Here is an 18,584-nt window from a genome sequence, read left to right on the forward strand (position 1 = left end):
TAATAGTATTAATAGTACACAAATCGGGGTTTTCCCCTGAAATGAAAAGGAGTAGAAACTTTAGGTAGCAGAAAGATTCAATTTAGGTCTAAATACCTCAAAATGTATTTCAGAATTGTACATCTTCGAACATACTGACTTAGCAACTCTTGTACACACGGTTACATTATACGCGGTGTCCTTGCACGTCAACCTTATTGTGAAAATCCCGACCGGATGCGTAGAATCATACCTTCGCTAACTGACGACTGTGTCAGTCTGTCGATCGATGGGTGCCGCTTCAGCGAAGAACAACGGCTGAAAAGATTTGTAAATTGGAGCCAAGGAGATTATTAATTCTTCAAATAGTTGTGAGCTCTCAATAGGAATACCATAGTTTTAGGTAAGTTAACACCGAGACTTCTGCTTAACAGAGTTAAACTTTTTTTTTCATTTTTTTACTAAAGACGCAGTGGCTAAGTCGCTAACGTTAGAGCTATTTGGCTAATATTAAGTTGAAGTTAACTAAATGCTAGCGTTGTTACTTGCCGATGTAGGAGGTTGGTACTTGAATGCTCGTACCAACCTAAATACGGGTCACTTAGTTAAGTAAAAGTAGTAGTAGTTACATTAGTGGCAGTTTCTGACATGGAACGAGGTCTAAAAGTGGAGTTTTAATAAGTTTGGTGTAACGTTATCTGTCATAACACGGTTGCAGCAACGTGACCGCTAACTTGGGTAACATTATTTCAGAATATTAAAAAACTTGACCTAGAACCACCAGGTTTAGAACAATGGGACTAGTTGGTGGCTGACAGTAGGTTTTTGAACCGAGATGGTTCGTTAATTAAAAGGTCCTGTGCTGTCTGGTTTTCGCAGGGAAAGACCAGCGCTATGTTGCCGGGGACTGATAAAGGGCGGGGCAGGCTTTACAAGTACAGATAACCCGGTCCATGTCGTGTTTTCCGGCGTGGCTTGAGCTGCCGTGTTCAGTCCACATTCCGGTGCTGTACCTTTTTTAACCTTGCTTGTATTTAAAGGGGGGAATGTTACGTTGCTCATTCGACTCATGGCCGTCGCTGTTATATTGTTGCCTTTTACAGTGAGATCCATGTGAACGCGAAGTAACTAATCACGTGAAGCCTGGGACCTGGATCGTGGCTTGTCCTGTGAGCATGGAAGTAGTCAGTGCTCAAGATGTTCTAATGAATCAGTGGAAGCGATCAGTCATAGCAGTTGGGCAGCGACTTTATATTTAGACACACTTAGTGACACTAAGGAAGTTTTTACCAGTGTGGGTTCTGTTTGTGGGAGGAGTGACGTTGTCAAGGTAAAACAGTAGCGAAAGTTCTGTTGGTTCCTGTTTTTTTGGGGGGGGGCGAACGCATTGCTTGTCACAGAACCAAGCTAAACTTAGACTGGGTATTCCAATTTAGGCTGAAGCCACTGCTCCCCATGTAGAGGAATCTTTTTTGGAGCACGCATGAAGTACAGTTATTAAAGGGATATGACCTACTGTTGAGTAGAATTACATGTGATTAGTGTTACCAGTTAGTATGAGTCAACATGAACTTGCCCCATCCAGGAACCATTGAAAATAGCTTTTTAATAAAAACTCTGACACAGGACAGACTCCCCAGAATTGCTAAATGTCCTTTATCAAAGTGAAGCATGCAGTCCGATCATCAGTTACTCCATTTGCAGAAATATGAAACTAGACCATTAATTGAATGTTAGGAAGTTTCAAGCAAGATCGGCAAATAGTCACTGGTACCTACATCTCAAATGTTTGCTGCTATTCTAAGTCTTCAATAATGATAATTGAATATATTTAGGTTTTGGACTGAGAAATTTCGTTTGGTTTTGTTTTACAGACAAATATTACATTGAGAAAATCCAAACTGATGGTTAAATAAGAGATTATCATCCAGTTTTGATCACCAATCAATCAGTCGTGAAAGACACTTCTCTCAGTGTACACAGGAAAACTGCAGATTTAGTCTTTTGGTACTGTGAGGATCTCCCCTTCCCTGTCATGTAATACTGAATTTCCCTCCATTATGTTCCTCTCCATGCTGTTGGCATGCCCCTTGGAAAATACCTGAAAGTGTGGAACAAATGCCATTGTTTTTCCCCTGACTATGGAGGAAGCAGTTTTTTAGCAGGAGGCCTAGTCAGTTATGTTTAGACCAAAGTTGACCTTGTGTTGATGGATCAACAGTATCATTGTCTAGTGCTTTGGAGCCTCTTTACTGTAGTATGCAGCGCTGTCTGCCCTTCTTGAAAAAAGTGACAAGTCTGTAATGGAGAGGCTCCACATTCAGAAGCTGTATTTTTGTGAGAGCATCAGTCCCATATAGCTGTGAACTCCGATGAGGAAGGAGGGCAGAGGTGAAGAAAGTCTGGATGAAAACCGAAGATTACCATGGAAACATATGACCTTCGATTCACAATAGAGAAAGAAGCAGAGAATATATGTAATTTTTGCTCACACTAGCCCAGTCAGGATTTAGTAGTGTCTTGCTGTGAAACTGTAATATTGAAGGGATAGACCAGCTCAGCTGCCCTCTCCTGTGAGATATTGCAGGGATTTTATGCAACAAAAGAAGGAAATGGAAACAGACACAAACTCCCTTAGTCAGCTAGTTTTAATGTGATAAAGAAATTGTCAAATATAAATATAAATCTTTTTTTAGCTTGTTTTCAATGTAATCATACTCTTCTCTCATTGACTAGCATTTGCACTTAGTAGTAAAGAATAGAAGAGGTACAACAACTTTACCTTACCAAAACTTCTGTTCAACAGAAAACTCAACATCTGCTGCTGATTAGCTGCAGTGATTGGTCAACCAGTTAATTGATAGAAATCTACAACTATCACAAAGAGTTAAGTGTTTAATACATGTTTTCAATCGAAACTGGCTGTTTTTAAAGTTGCTGCTTCTCTATTCATAGGATTTATTAGTTTTCTCCATTAGGACTATACTAGCCTAAATAACCCTGAGCTTATCCTTTGGCCTGTGTTGGACACTAAAAATATGAAATCATTAGACAAAATGTGATCAGCTTTTCTTCTTTCTTTCTTTTTATTTTTTTCTTTTACAATTTTATGACATTTAATAGACAAAACCTGACAAAAGTATAAGATAGATTTTCTTTTAATCGACTAATTGAATAAACTACTACTCTCAGCTTGGGTGGGCAGTAGACACACCTGACTGATGGATTTTGCTTAAATGAAAGTGACCTTTATTTAAAATCCTGGCAATGGAGGTCACGCCTTCATATTTGAACTGAGCATGTAAGCTCTTCATACTTTCTTATATTGACAGTCAGTCAGCATCGTCTAGGAGGAAATATGACACAGTAACCCTCAGGATAACTCAACATATTGCAGACATTTCCCCTCTCCAGTAGGTACAGAGTCTGGTAGGGACAGAATGAATTTGGCAATGTACTTATGCAAATGAAAAGAAATTGAGTTACTATTTCAGCAAGAAACTAGGCCTTGTGTCATAAATACACAATTTCCTGACTGTGTTGTGTGTTATTTCTGACAAAGTACCAGTCAAGATGGTCTGCTGGCACTTGATTCTATTTTTCTCCACTTGCATAAACAACTTCAGGGCAGGCATGCACGTCCCTGTCAGCCGTGTGTGTGCTCATCAATGTTTTTCCTGCTCCTCAGCTTCATTCATGACACTTTTTTGTGTGGGACAACCTCCAGTGTAAATTGGGCAGTACGCTGGTGGTTTGTGGGAAAGAATACACCCAATATTAACACCACTTCTTTCCAACCAACATTTGTCAAGATCACAAGAATCTTATGTCTATTTCTTAGACATGACTCAGGCCTTCTCACTTACAGTAGCATAGTGTATGTGCTTTTAATAAAATACATGGACATGTCTCGCTATTGCTGTCTAACAGTCTGCCTCTCGTCTCCCTTTAGCTTGGTGCTGCTGTTTGACTCATTCACAAATCAACAAACTTCAGAGATCTTCTGCAAACTATAATAGGGGTGTGTGTGTGTGTGTGTGTATGTAGAATGGGTTAGACAGTGTGGCAATGGGCTGAACCTGGCACAGTTCTCACTTTAGCTATGGTAATGTTGAGGAATGCATTTGTTCACTTGTATCTTGATGATGTTGTCACCAACCAAGTTCCAGCATGCACAGTATATTTGCTTATCAGCTGTGAGTGGATATCATTGTTGTTTGATTATGTAATCTCTAAGCCTGTAATCTAAGACTGAGGCATGTTTCTACAGCCTTGATGAAATCGTGCGTTTGTTGGAAAGAAAGATTCTTTAATTATATACACTGCCAAGAAAACGTTTGGAAACAACTAGAGTTTTATTATTTCTATTATCATTTTATGTAAAACTTTGTAAAAGGATCACAAAACACACAAAAAATTTATAACAATTGTTCCACCCAGGTGTTAAAAAAATCATAAAATATGTTCATGTTCAGTAAACCAATAATGACTTTTCATTACGTCCCCCATAGGGCTAGTAACCTGACATTTTCAGTGTAATTTAGAACAAAAAATTTCCAAACACAAATTTTGATGAGATATGCCTGCCTGACACCATCATCGAACCATTGAGGGGGAAACCTGATGATGTGGTGATGCTTTGGCAAAGGTAGAGTGGGCACAGAAGATCAGAACAGATACCACTCCGCATGGAAGAGGTGTTCCTGATTGGGGATAACTTCATTCTTGAGCAAGACAAGGACACTAACAATGTTCCCGGTTGAAGTAGACTCTCCACCAGAACTAAACTTATCAAGCATAAAGGCACAGCAGGGCTTGTGGAGGTATTGCAGAAGGCCTGGGAAGCATTTGCATCTGAACATCTGCAAGAACTGATAAGTAGAATGCCACACATTTTTTAGGCAAATATCACTGCAAAGGGTAGTTTATTAATATTATCATTATTATTATTATAAGTTAAACAATCATTATTCTGTGCTCAAATATGTGGTTTTTGTTCATTGCAGCACACAGTGTTGAATTTTCCAGCATTCTCCTGCAGAGAGACTGACTGACTGGACTTCAGTCCTTGGCATAGTCATCAGCATTGTTTACAGTTCTGGGTCAAGCTGTGTTCAGTTGTTTAAAATAGTCCCCCTGTCCTATGCAGCCAAGGCTGTGCAGATATTTGTTCCTGCTTGCTGTTGATTACCTCAGTTCTGGGAAAAGATATTTTGTGATGAAGGAATCCCATATGCGTTGCTGTGCTTTAAGATTTTTTGGGTTTTTTTTTTTTTTTTTTTTTTTGCCATGCGAGGTTATTTTCCATTCATGTGTACTAATTTCAAATCTAGCCTATAAGCACTTGATAAGAAAACCATTTTAGGACCAAGGGCATCTTGATGCAGAGGTTGGTCACTATGTTACGTGGTATGATGTGATATGAGAGGAGAAGAATGAAACAACTGGATTTTCTTGATAATGTTTGTATGGGTTTTTTTATTTCTTGTTTTACAGGCATGTTTAACATTTAGTTGCGATAAATACATTACCACATTAATAATTTTCAAAATATTTAAGTGTGTAACTACAACAACATTAGACTATTTATTGCATAAATTTAAATAAAGGTACTTTATATGATGAAATGTATTGTGTAGTGTTACATACGTCTGTCTCAACTTTTCCTTATTGTGTTTCAAAAGAGGAACTTGTATATTACTAAAGTAGTACATGTACAGTACATGAGTTCATGCAGCTGTGGCGTCAGTTGAGGTTTTCCGTAGCTGTGTTGGATATCAGAAGACTTGTTGCCATGTTTGGAGTAGATATTTATGGCTCGTTTCATGTGTCCCCAACTGTTTTGCAGCTGGGATTCGTGAATAAAGAATGTGGACAGCTGGGGGCAACGCTTATCTCAATGTGTGATTTTCAGACATGAGCTCCTATCCTCTCTACCATGACCACACAATCCAATCAGTGATCATTGTGATTGCTTGTCTCTTTGATTATAAGGCAACCCACACAGAGGGTTAACATAATTGCTTTTGAGTGCTTGGGGCAACAGAGCATTTTGTATTCTTGCCCTGTGTATATATATATAGAGAGAGAGAGAGATGTGTGTGTGTGCGTGCATGCATGTGTGCAGCTGTGCGACTGACCTGACTTTTAACTACAAACGAAATTAAAGAGAGAATTGTTCATTTGTGCCTTCAGCTAAAAGTGAAAACAATACTATCCTCAGTCCAGAGGATTGTATTGAGGATAGCTCAGTCATGTAGCCAGGATTTCAGAAAGCTTGAATGCTTATAACCAAGTGTCCTAATGTACTCAACTCTGCCATTAAAATATTAATATTGTGTTTTTCATTTTATTGTTAAGACTTTATTTCCAAACATGCTATAAATTCATCTTCGTTGCACACACCAATCTCACCACACCTTGTCATTTTGTCAATCATTGTCAAGGATGAGATTAAAACACATGTAATCAGCATGTCCAATACCCAATACCCCATATGTGGAGTCTTGAAAATTGCCTTTATGCCAATATTTAGAAACATTTCTATAAAGTACTCCTAACATGATTTCACAGCTTTCAATGCTCACTGTTGATTCAGAAGTAACTAATAATACTCTTCTATATGTTTTAACACAGTTGACTCACAAAAAGGGATTTTTCAGCAGTAATTTGTGAAAAATGACATGTCTGCCACTATTTAATTGTTGTTGTTACGGATTAAATCTCTCTGTACTTAATAGTAAAGACTATCTTTTCCATTTTTACTAGTGGTGGAAATTTTCTCAGAAGCAGTTTAACTCAAACTGAAAAATAAATCTGATCTTGAGTAGCGAATTGAGAAGCATTTGCAATCTTATGGTAGGTGTTAGCTGCAGTCTGTCTCAGCTGGATGTAACCACAAGCTGAATATATTTGTTAGGGGGGTAACAGAGGACTGTCTGTCAAGGAAGGAAGCGGAAGCTACCCACTGCGTGCTTCTGAGTTTCTTTTTCTTTCTTTTTGAATCTCTCTCTCTCACACACACACACACACACACACACACACACACACACACACACACACACACACACACACACACACACACACACACACACACACACACACACACACACACACACACACACACACACACACACACACACACACACACACACACACACACACACACACACACACACACACACACACACACACACACACACGCACGCACGCATAATGTGAGACTCTTTGAGCTACCAGCAACCACTATGGTTTGAGTTTGTTGTGTGTTGAGGCTTGTGAGCTGCCCACATTTTCAAACCAGGTTACACACTTTCACCCCCTTTTTATTTCTTACAGTTTCACTGTAATCTTTTCCATTTGCAATATTTATCCTTCTCTTTAAGCAATGGCTGTAATCTCTGAGAAATGATCTTGTGTTTTTCTAATTGTTGGTTTCATAGTACATATGAAGAGAAGTGAGACTGTTTGTAACAGACTGCATCAAATGTTTCCCTTCTTTTTCACTGTGCATATATAATACCTTGAATGTCAGTGTATATCATGGTGTTTTTGAGAAGATTCCCCTCAATAGACAGAAAGATAAAGATATTAGTTATGCAATGTTGTAAAAATTATTCTTTCAATAAACTGTCCTAAAAATGTTGTTTGTGTTCCTTCTAGGCCCTACACACTGAGTGTAACTTAGGGCAGCAGCAATGTCAGGCTCCTACGAAGACTCCATGAACGATGTCTCCAGTGATAGTTTCTGGGAGGTGAGTCACTAAATTACTTTCCTCCACCTGCTTTTTCATTCAGTCTCTTTGCTTTTGTTTCCATAACCTCTGCATTGTTCAGACAATATTTACATCTCAGCCCCAAACGGTAAAATTATATAGCATATACTGAGCGACCCTCATAACTTTACCACCAACTTCATAACCATTCTCTCCCTTTTCTGTTGCTTGTTCTCAGATTGGTAACTACAAGCGAACAGTTAAACGGGTAGACGATGGCAATCGGCTCTGTAACGATCTCATGAATTGTCTTCATGAGCGGGCGCGTATTGAAAAGGCCTACGGACAGCAACTCACAGAATGGGGCAAACGCTGGCGGCAACTCATAGAAAAAGGTACGCATAAAATAAATGCATGCTTTACATTGAATTGGATATATCTTAAATGGCATTAATTTGTTTGCATAAGAAGGAAAATGCATCTGTTTATCCACAATCTCTCAATGAATTATTGCATTTTTATTATTGACTTTTGTAAATAACCTCTGCCTCAGGTCCTCAGTATGGTTCGTTGGAGCGGGCGTGGTCTGCGCTCTGCACAGAGGCAGAGAAGGTGAGCGAGCTCCACATGGAGGTGAGAGCAGCACTGATGGGAGAAGACTACGAGAAGCTGAAGAATTGGCAGAGAGATTCATACCATAAACAGATGATCGGAGGCTTTAAAGAGACTAAAGAGGCTGAAGACGGTTTCCGCAAGGCTCAGAAACCCTGGGCCAAGAAACTCAAAGAGGTGTGTATTTTACACTTTCAGTGAACTCATCCGATACTTAAGTAACGTTTTGTGTAGTTTAGGAGTAATGTTGAATGTAGCAAGTATTTTTCATCAACTGTATTTTAAGCTATAATCGTCCAAGCTGCTACTACAAGCAAGTCATTTTCCAACACACTGATTGCAGTATTGATTTTACCCATGAGTTCACATGATTACATATTACTGACTCACCTTTGTTTTCTCATTGTGCCTACCTGCTTACTAATCAAGAAAGCTGAAGCACAAAATCATCTTCCTAGTGTTGATCATGGATAAGAAGCAAACACTAGCCAAAGTATGCTTAGGTGGCAGGAAGTTATCCTGCTAGACTTTGATTGTCAGTACAAGGGATGGAAACAGTGAGGGTTTGCATGGAGACCAGCACATCTTGGTTCAAATCAGGTCAATGTATTTTCCACCACTATTTTTATGCAGCAGCTTGTTTGCTTGGCTGTACTAGCATTCCTTTCCGTTTCTGTGCATGTGTATTGGAGTGTTCTCATGCAAATGTATTTGTGTTCAATGCCACTGAACATTTTGCAACATTCACTCTCCTTTTCACCATGTCACAGGAGGGGGGAGACATCCTGGCCCTGTCATTGAGTTGTTGGTTGTTGTTGGGTTTTTGTTTTTTTCAAATTCAACTTTATTTATAAATCACCAATTCACAAAAAGTAATCTCAAGGGACTTTACAGAATAAAGTCAAATCTATAAAGATGTAATGGTGGGATGGTAAAGATGAGTGGGTGCAGAACAATACAGTTTTGTAGCCATAGTGATTTATTGATTGAAAAGACAGACAGGGACAAATGGTGGAGGACAGGGAGGAAATAAGGTTAATTAACTGGTCTAGAAACTGATTAGCCTATGTGGGTAGTGTATCAATGATAGACACATACATGCATTTAAGACTGGATGCACTGTTTAACTCACAAAAGTATAGAGCCATCATGTTTTGGTGGACAGACATTTTGTTTTGCACTTACACAGATGGAGAGATACATTATTGCCTGTTATGTCAAACTTGACAAAAGGACAGGCTGTTGGTCTGGATATGTTTGAGAAGTGTGATTTTTACCAAATAATTTGGCAGCCCTGATGTTAGCCCAGGAAACACTGTCCACTGCCAATGACCGTATTCAAATAGAACCAGGCTGGATATGTTTGCTTCCTCATTTCATATCTGTTGGATTTTTAAATATATAAAGTGACAGTAGTGATTGATCCTCTTGCCATAAAACCTTTTCAGGCACTAGTGTTACCATTTTGAGACCCTGATATTAGTTGGTTATTATAGGAAGTGTCATCCAGGTAATTCATTCATTCCAACATCCATTGTTTGTCAGAGTAGGAAATTGGTGGTAATGAATGTCGAAATAACACATAGACTCATGCTTTTAGGCACATGGCTTTTTTCTGCATCTTAGTTTATTAATGATGATGATGATCAATGGATTCCACAGATGGAGACAATGAAGAAAACTTACCATGCTGCTTGCAAAGAAGAGAAACTAGCAGCAAGCAGGGAGACCAACAGCAAACTGGAGAGCAACAACAACCCTGAAGCCCAGAAGAAGCTCCAGGAGAAGGTGGAGAAGTGTCAGCAGGAGGTGCAGAAGGTAGGGCTTTCAGTGCAGTCACATGAGGCACTGTAGTAAAATGATCCTCTGTTCCATCCCTGATAATGTATGTGCAATTTAGAATCTACCAAGATCACTTTCTAGGTATGTAGGTCTGTTATGACAATGTAAATTCTTGTTTTTAATGTGTTTTGATTGTTCTTTTATTCTTCTTTTCTTTCTAGACAAAGGAACGCTATGAGAAATCCCTCGAAGAGCTTAACAAGTTGAACCCTCAGTACATTGAGAACATGGAGCAGGTGTTTGACCAGTGGCAGCAGTTTGAGGACAAACGCATTTGCTTTTTCAAAGAGCTGTTGCTGGAGGTAAAGGAACATCTAGACCTCTCAGCTAATCACAGGTAACACAAATCACATTGTCCAAAAACTCATCAGTCAGAGATTTCATGAATCGCTAAAAACCTAATGTATATCTTGTATTGTCTTCATAGATTCCAGACAGTCTACCACACGCTGGAAGACACAATTTCTGCTACTGATGCTGAAGAGGACCTGAAATGGTTCAGGTCCAGTCACGGCCCTGGCATGCCAATGAACTGGCCCCAGTTTGAGGTAGTATAGTCTACATTTGGAATAACTATATAAAAATTAGAGGAAGGGTCTGCAAAGGTTTGCAACATGTTTTCCTTCCAAAGACCCACAAACAGACACACATTAGGTTATGATCATTTTCCTTTTTATCAAAGATTATCGATATTGTTGTTACTGACATAAAGACCTATATTATTAGTAGAGTACTTAAGAATGAATTAATGATCTTATTTATAGGACAGGAAAGCATTTTCTCTTAAAGACCATTGGTGCTCTCTTAGACCTAACTGTGAAAGCCACTAGTCAGGACAGGAAAGACGGAAAATTGTATTAATCCATACTCTAAAATGTGTACTTACTCCTTTAAGAGAAGGTCCACTGCAGTGAGCTCTGATGCATGGCTGTTGTGTCACAAATCTTTTTCTCACTGCTAACAACACTTTTAACACATTTACATCTTTAATTTGTTTGTGTATTTGACTTAGTTCTGTTTTTGTCATGCGGTCAAATTAAGAAAAGTGTTTATATGGTGCTGACACAATATGCTGTCCACAGGCCTGTCCCTCTTGAATTTAGTAGAATTTCTTTACTACAGTGTTTGAGATATATTCACCACTGTTCCTTTTTCCTTTCAATTAGTTCACCAATGGGTTCACCAAAATAGGGCTGGAAACGAAACTAGTTGAGTCTTGTGGGAATAAAATTAGCAACGTTTTTTTAACTGTACTCATAAACAAAAAAGATGGCCTTGAGTATAATGATGTGTCTTTGGGATTGGACCATCTCTGTCTCACCCCCCTCTCTTTGGTTTTGCTGATTTTGAATTATATTCACAGGCCTTGAGCATGTCCTCACACTACTAGGTGTAAAGGCATGTTTTGAACTACATGGAACCCCAAATGGCACAGTCATAGGTAAAGCATGTCTGCTTGTGTCTTACAGGACTGGTCCGTAGACCTGAACCGAACACTCAGCAGAAGAGAAAAGAAGAAACCACCAGAGGGAGTCACACTGACAGGCATTAGTCAAACGGGGTTAGACCAGCCTGTCCAGCCTGCCAAGACCAGCAGCAGGTACATATCTGATCACTCACTGACTCACTTTTATATAAATATATAGAGAAAACTGAGCCTCTGTCCTCAGAGTGCACAAACACACAAGCATACTCACTTTTCTTCTTATGCAAATACTCTACATCTGAGAAAATCCTGGGCACTGCACACAGTGTTTTCCTCCTACAGAATCCTTGTAAGATATTGACGGATAATGGAGGCTCTGGGAGTGACGTCTAGTTGTAGCGATGTTTCCATAGCAACAGTAAACATTTTGCTGCCGTTTGTTGGGAAAGAAGTCATTTCCTAGAGACTAGAGTCTGCTGGTACATAGCTGAAAGTGCGCCAAAAGTAATGTGAAAATATTACTCAGAGTTTAATAGCAGCAAATTAGTACTGGAAGATTCAAAGAAGCCTGAATGACTGTTTTTGGGTTTTTCAAACACCTGCTTTGGATTTCTTATTTTTTTACATATACTAAAGACTTCCAATGTTTTTGTATAATTGAATACAGTTTCTTAGTCCATCAAGGGAAAATGTACTGTTCAGTAAATTTATATTTAGGCAAAATTTGTGCTTAAAAACCTGGTTGTCTTCCAGTAATCAACTTGTCAAGTGTGGTAGGTTTAAGCTTTAGGTTCGGCTTAACAATGTCTAATAATATAATAAACTTTAACTTCTTGGGGATTTAAAGCTGCTCAACATTTGATTGGCAGTTTTATAATAACATGTTGTAATCCTTTTGAGTTGACATAAGAGGATTGTTCCTGCAGAGAAATCTACGGTGTTGTGGCAACAGGGCCAAGGACATAAGAGTAGTTATTGAAAACAGCAGCAAACAGCTGAATAACATTTCACATCATACAGTCATTGCACAGAGATGAATTTGTAATCTGTATTTTATCTCCATTCCTATCTCGTTTCTCAGCAGTGTGTTAAAAACACTTTGCCTTAACACTTCACATTCCTTTGCAACTTGGTGATGAGTTCCCATTAATTGAATTTTTTTAACACATGTTGTCTGCTCTTATCCAGACACTGAAGCTGCTGTGTATTCAAGATTCAAAGAACTATATTGATCCCATAGTGATACAGAAATCATGAGAGCACTAGAGAAGGGTGTAGAGGAGTCAACAAAGGGAATGTTAGGCATGGAAACTATTTGCCTTCTGAACTCAGGAGAATCATCTGCTACACTGCTCCCTCAGCCAGTATTTACATAGCACATTGTTGTCCTGTCATTTCGTGTCAAAATTGGGTTGAACAGTGTGGTCCAATGCCATCCCAATGTTGCACAGTTTGACAAAAATGCTAAAACAAGTGTAAATTAATGCAGATTTCTAGAAAAGAATGGTAGGTTAACTAATGATTTGGCACCAATAAAATAAAATTTCATTAATTAGTTATTCATTTGAGGAACAGGCAGATCTGCTTTCATCTGTAGTTTTTGCTTTTCAGTGAATGTTAATGTCAACGTGATCGGTGTCACTTATGCCATTGCACTGCATTTTGCTAATATTTGCTTTACTTTGCTTGTATTTGCACCTTCATATGCAAATTGAAAATGTACCCAAAAACAGCTGAATGGAAACTAGTCTTGTCTGCATGTGCATGGTGGTGGAAAAAGTAAATGTAAAACTAAACTTTTGTCTTTCTCTGTAGTCACATAGCTGTGACTTGAGGTCAAACAACACATAACAAAGTGAAGGTTGGTGATTGATGTAATTGTAGTATCGGTAGTCTCTTGACTCTGCCCCTTTTGGTCTCTCTGTCATTTGAAATCTGAAGCTTGAATGAATATGGTTTTAACATCCACAGGATCAGTAATAAAGCTCTTTAAAAATCAAGCTTGAGGTCAGGTTTGTGTGTTGAAACCATACAAACTCCCACTAGAGCAATTTAATAACTGCTCAGGCTCAAGTTAGACAGCATGGCATGACTGTTCAAACAAAGCCATTCCTATTTCTTCACATACTCAAGGGCCAACTGATAGCTACTGCTGTTCATGGTCCAGTAATTCTGTAAACAAGTGGTAGAAACGTTGTTTCCTCTGATATGAGTCAAATCCCAATTTAGTTCCTTGACTGTGAAAATAACAGTTGTATGTTTTGCATCTCTATAGCCCAGAGCTGAAAAATGTTTTCTATTTTACACAGGAAGTAGCTTTGCAAAGTTTTTATAACTTTATATCAATGAGGTGCAAAGTCTGTTGGGTTAAGTGCAGGCGTGAAAGTACAGAATAAGTCATCTTGTCTGTTCTGTGTTTACACACCAAACAATACCTTCTTAATATTTCTCTTATTATACATAATTACCATATTTACTTCCTCATTACTGGCAATTTTTTGAAAGTATGGTTTCTTCATTTCAGACAGGAGAGACAAAAGCAGGCTTTCAATATTTTCCTGATCACCACAGTTTTTTGCTGACTGTCACAGACAGATTTAAGTTTCCCCATCAGTTTGGTAAAAACTCATTTTAAAATGTTTAAACTGATCTTAAGTGGTGGGCTAAAACACTAAGACTAAAGTCCTAGGCAAAAAGTCAGCATCCAATCTGTGTAGAAGATGCTGAAATGAAATTCACCATTTATATCCTTTAAATATTCACACTGCCACCTTACCACACTTAACAGCAGTGTGGTGAAATTTTAAGCTTAACAGAGCTGCCCTGCTTCTTTACATTTGCTAAGTATGAGTGGGCAATAGTTATATGGGGCAGGGTTTAGTAATGATGAGTGGAACAATTCAACTGATGGAATGTCCCCATACTACATATACATCTGTTGCGTCACCATATATCCCTGTTAAAATTGCTCAGAATAACACTTGCGTTGCTTTGACGTTCACTGACTCGGTCCACTGGTCATGGAGATCACAGGTGGTTGATTTATGTGTGTGTGTTCATGTCAACAACCCATTTCTCACTGTGTCCCATGTTGTCAGCCTCACTGTACCCACTATAACAGCACCAGTGGGCTCAAATCCATTTGAAGATGATGAGGAGGAGGAGGAGGAGGAGGAAATGGCAGAGGAGCGGCAGACCACAGTCAACCACATCAGTGTGAAAAAAGAGGAAATAAAAACGTTGGTGACAGGACAAAAGCTTTTTTTTTTCCCTTCATGGATCGCTGTTCATGCCTCATCTCTTGTCCTTATGTTTGCCTAATTACTTTGCTCCCTTCTTTCCTCTCCTCCTTCAGGTGACAGGTTGTTGTGTTGCTTTGCATGGACACTGGGATGGTGTTGCACACAGAGCCAGTGTGTCTGTCCTTCAGTTCTAACAGTGCAATGTCTTGCAGAACGTTACATGTGTTATGGGCATGGGGAAGTATGCCTCTGCTGGGAGAAATCCAAACTGTTTCAGTCTTATGGTCAGATCTGAATATTGACATATTAATGTGAATTCAACCTTTGGGCAAAACATATGCTGCAATTTTGTTGGTGTAAAATAAGTCAAATATTTGCTCATTGCAGTAAATGTCTATATTGGAACAGGTCTGACTGTAAATCTTTCGTGTGTGTGCTGCTGTGCATTTATTGTTTTTCAGCCTTGTGTCTAGAGTGGAGTTCTCTGGTGTTTAGGTGGCTCCCTCTGTTGGCCATTGAGTTTAAGCTCTAATCATGCATTCACAACAATCATTTGTTCTGCTTTTTAGTCAGTGTTTGGGTTTTGTTCTTTTTGACATGTTCTCACCTTGTTTTGTTTTGTGTCTTTACCTGACCTTAGCATCATGTGCACTTTCACTTGAAGCTCTTGATTTTAAAGTGGCATCCAAGCATCTTTTAAATCATGTCATTCTGCCTGAACAAAATGCTTGCCTCTTACCACTGATGCCATGCAAAAGCACGTTTTACACTCATTTAAATCTTAAACTAGGATGTTTGCAGGACACATTGCAAAGTGGATTTGAAAATGCTTTTGGGCTTTTTGTGACTGTTTTGACTACACTTGATTATTTTTCTCACTTTTCTCACTTTGAATTTCTGTTTGTGCTTAACGCCTGGCATGCTGGATTGTCCCAATGGTGTGTATGGTCCTAAATTAAACATGAACAAATACATTGTCTAAGCATCTGTTTTGTCTGTGTATCCAGTGTTGGCAGTATGGAGAAGACTGCAGACTGGTCAGACGAAGATTCAAGTGGTAACCCTTTTTCCACCAACGGCGATGGGAATCCATTTGAAGATGAGCCAACTTCTCTGGTCATATCTGTACCTGTTAAAGCCCTCTATGACTATGAAGGACAGGAGCAGGATGAGCTGAGCTTCAAAGCAGGTATGTTGCAAAAATGGAGTAGAGACTCAGAAAAATTCTAATGCCAGAAGGAAAAAAAAAAGATTATTCTTATTTCATGTTTTTTATTGTTTTTGTTTTTTGTAGGAGAGGAGTTTACCAAAATTGGTGAGGAAGATGATCAGGGTTGGTGCAAAGGTCGCCTTAAGGATGGACAAACTGGTCTCTATCCTGCTAACTATGTGGAAGACATACAGTAATGATTTATAGTTAAGAGTGGAGTGTTGAGAAGTGACAGTGTAGCAGAAAACATCAAGGTTCTGCCTTATTTTTAATACTTTTCTCCCTGTTGAAGACTGGACTGGAATGGGAGATGAGAGACGTGGCTAAATGTTAAAGGACCACTTGTGATGTTTTACTTTGACGTTTGTAGAAACTAAGTGCATATGGGAAAATTAACCACATTTTCAGATGATTGAAGAAAAGTCTGAGAATAATTGCTGTCAGTTTAAATATGTTACTTAGAATCCTGTGTATGCTGTTACAAATTTAGCTTTTCAAGTATACATAAAATTCCATAAACCTGTGAATTTGTTTATTGTTTAATCTATACACTGGGATGAGTCTGACAAATCATCTTGTTATGTTACATATAGCCTACTACCGTATGTACTGATTAGGGAGATGAACCTTTTAACAACCATAATAACTAGTTCTGCCTGTTAGAATCCGGTCCATAAATGTTTAACCTTTTCTGTAAAATGGGCCCTTATGTCAAGGTTGTATCATATTTAATTTGATTTTATAGTAGTGCTTGCCTTGTTTTGTCATTCCTTTCAGGGTTTTGTTCTTCCATTCAGTTCATAAATGTGTTTATTTTAATTTTTTTCTTTATAATGAATGGTAAAGAGCCTTATTTTGACAATGGTCTTTAATTAGTTCACAGTGGGAATGGACTCTTCTTGTCACTGTAATTGAATGTATATTCATTGATTGTATGTCCTCACTTAATGATTGTTCACTTTTGCTGATATTGGTTTGTTGTGTTAGTAACCATTGACCCATTAACTTACTAAACAACTCTCCTGGCTTTTCACATACATCTATACTTTCCTATATTTGTACTACCATGTTTTTTTTTTATGCAACACTGAAATATTTTCACAAACATTTATCTCACTTGAATATTTTAGTTCTCTCTTATCAAACAGAACTGTATGGGAGAATATTTTAGTGTTGGTCTTAGCAATAAAACCACAGCTGAGTATGGTATTACATACATTCATGTACATAGCCTGGATTCAGCACATTAGAACAAATTAAGCTTCAAAGTTCAGACATGTAGTTTAAAAACTGATCATTGTTAATTTATGAAGCCACACGTGCTTTTGATCCACTCTTGTTAGAATGCTGTGACTGGGAATCTGTTTGTACATTAATTCAATGTTTTAAAAAATCCTTTGAATCTATTACTTTGTTTTATTTGTAAATATGATTTACAGAAGGCCATATTCCTTGATTTAAATATCAAATAATCTGTGAATAATTGTTAATTTCCTGTTAGGATCTATGACATGAGTTGATGTGCCTGATTCCACAACCTAATTATATATTTTGATCAACAAGTATTTTGTTGCCTTGCATATTTTTCCAGAGATAAATTACAGGATTTTCACTTAAAAACTTACTAACTGCCAAGTAAAATCACTGAAAATGCTATTTGATGCTTTCAACTGCAGTTCCAGAGGAAGATAGTTTTTCTTCAACAGTAGTGAGAAAGAAGAATGTTTCACCATGTTTTCAGGGCATGCTGTCGCCAAAGCGCAGCAACAGCAGAACTTGCACAATAAGGTTTGTAAATGTTGTCCCACAACATAATAAATCAATTTATTGAAAAACGTTTTTTGCTTTGAGTAAGATTTCTTGAGTTTAAATTATGTTTTCATTCATCTTTAAATTGAATATGTTGATTGAATATAAATGATTCCCTACAGTCCCAGCGAGTCTGGGTGACCCTGTGATGTCAATGTCAGTATATGTAAACAACAATATACGTATATATGCTGTACTAACCTGATTTAAATCTTAAACCTAAAACTGGATACACTTTAATACAGAAACGTTCCAGTCTTTGAATTTTGTGGAAATTGCTTAATCAAAATTTGACTTGTATTTGCTCAAAATTGAACAGATCCATGTAAAATAAAACTTAAGACAGCACGTAAGTACAGGACTGAGTGTAAAAATTGGACAGAAGATGAAATCATCAGATCATTTTAAATTGAGATTGTTTTTTAAACAAGAATTTTTGCAGTAAGGACTGACATGGGTCTTGTCATTTTATGGGTATGCGGTGTAATGTGCTGTAAATTATATAGAGTTTGAGGATATTTAAAAAGTGAATCTAGTGACAGCATTATAAAGTAGCTCAGGTTATAAAGGTTCTGATATGTGGCATTGTACTTTTAAAATGAAACTCAAAATAAAGACAAAGCTTAAAATTTACATTTAAATTTCAGTATTAGAGCGATCTAGCAAGGTGTTGAAAGTTATATCATTTCAACGAAACAAGTAAAGAAAATATACATATTTTATGATTTATTGTTTTTATTTTAATTTTT

The 18,584-nt window shown here is 37.9% G+C and overlaps 1 protein-coding gene across 2 annotated transcripts; it reads left to right on the top strand.

Annotated features, from left to right (window-relative positions):
- The first annotated feature begins 238 nt into the window (after window positions 1-238).
- pacsin2 (protein kinase C and casein kinase substrate in neurons 2) lies at window positions 239-17,865 on the top strand. Of its 2 annotated transcripts, XM_067490133.1 has the most exons (11): window positions 239-382; window positions 7,642-7,733; window positions 7,933-8,089; window positions 8,248-8,483; window positions 9,969-10,124; window positions 10,310-10,485; window positions 10,576-10,696; window positions 11,618-11,748; window positions 14,673-14,813; window positions 15,824-16,005; window positions 16,111-17,865. In XM_067490133.1, exons 2-11 carry the CDS (start codon window positions 7,677-7,679, stop codon window positions 16,221-16,223), a joined length of 1,470 nt encoding a protein of 489 aa, XP_067346234.1. In that variant the 5' UTR covers window positions 239-382; window positions 7,642-7,676; the 3' UTR covers window positions 16,224-17,865. The 2 variants fall into 2 exon arrangements, with proteins under 2 accessions (XP_067346234.1, XP_067346235.1); XM_067490134.1 differs by lacking the exon at window positions 14,673-14,813.
- The last annotated feature ends 719 nt before the right edge of the window (window positions 17,866-18,584 follow it).

The sequence above is a fragment of the Channa argus genome, chromosome 21, assembly GCF_033026475.1.
Source record: "Channa argus isolate prfri chromosome 21, Channa argus male v1.0, whole genome shotgun sequence".
Lineage (NCBI taxonomy): Eukaryota > Metazoa > Chordata > Actinopteri > Anabantiformes > Channidae > Channa > Channa argus.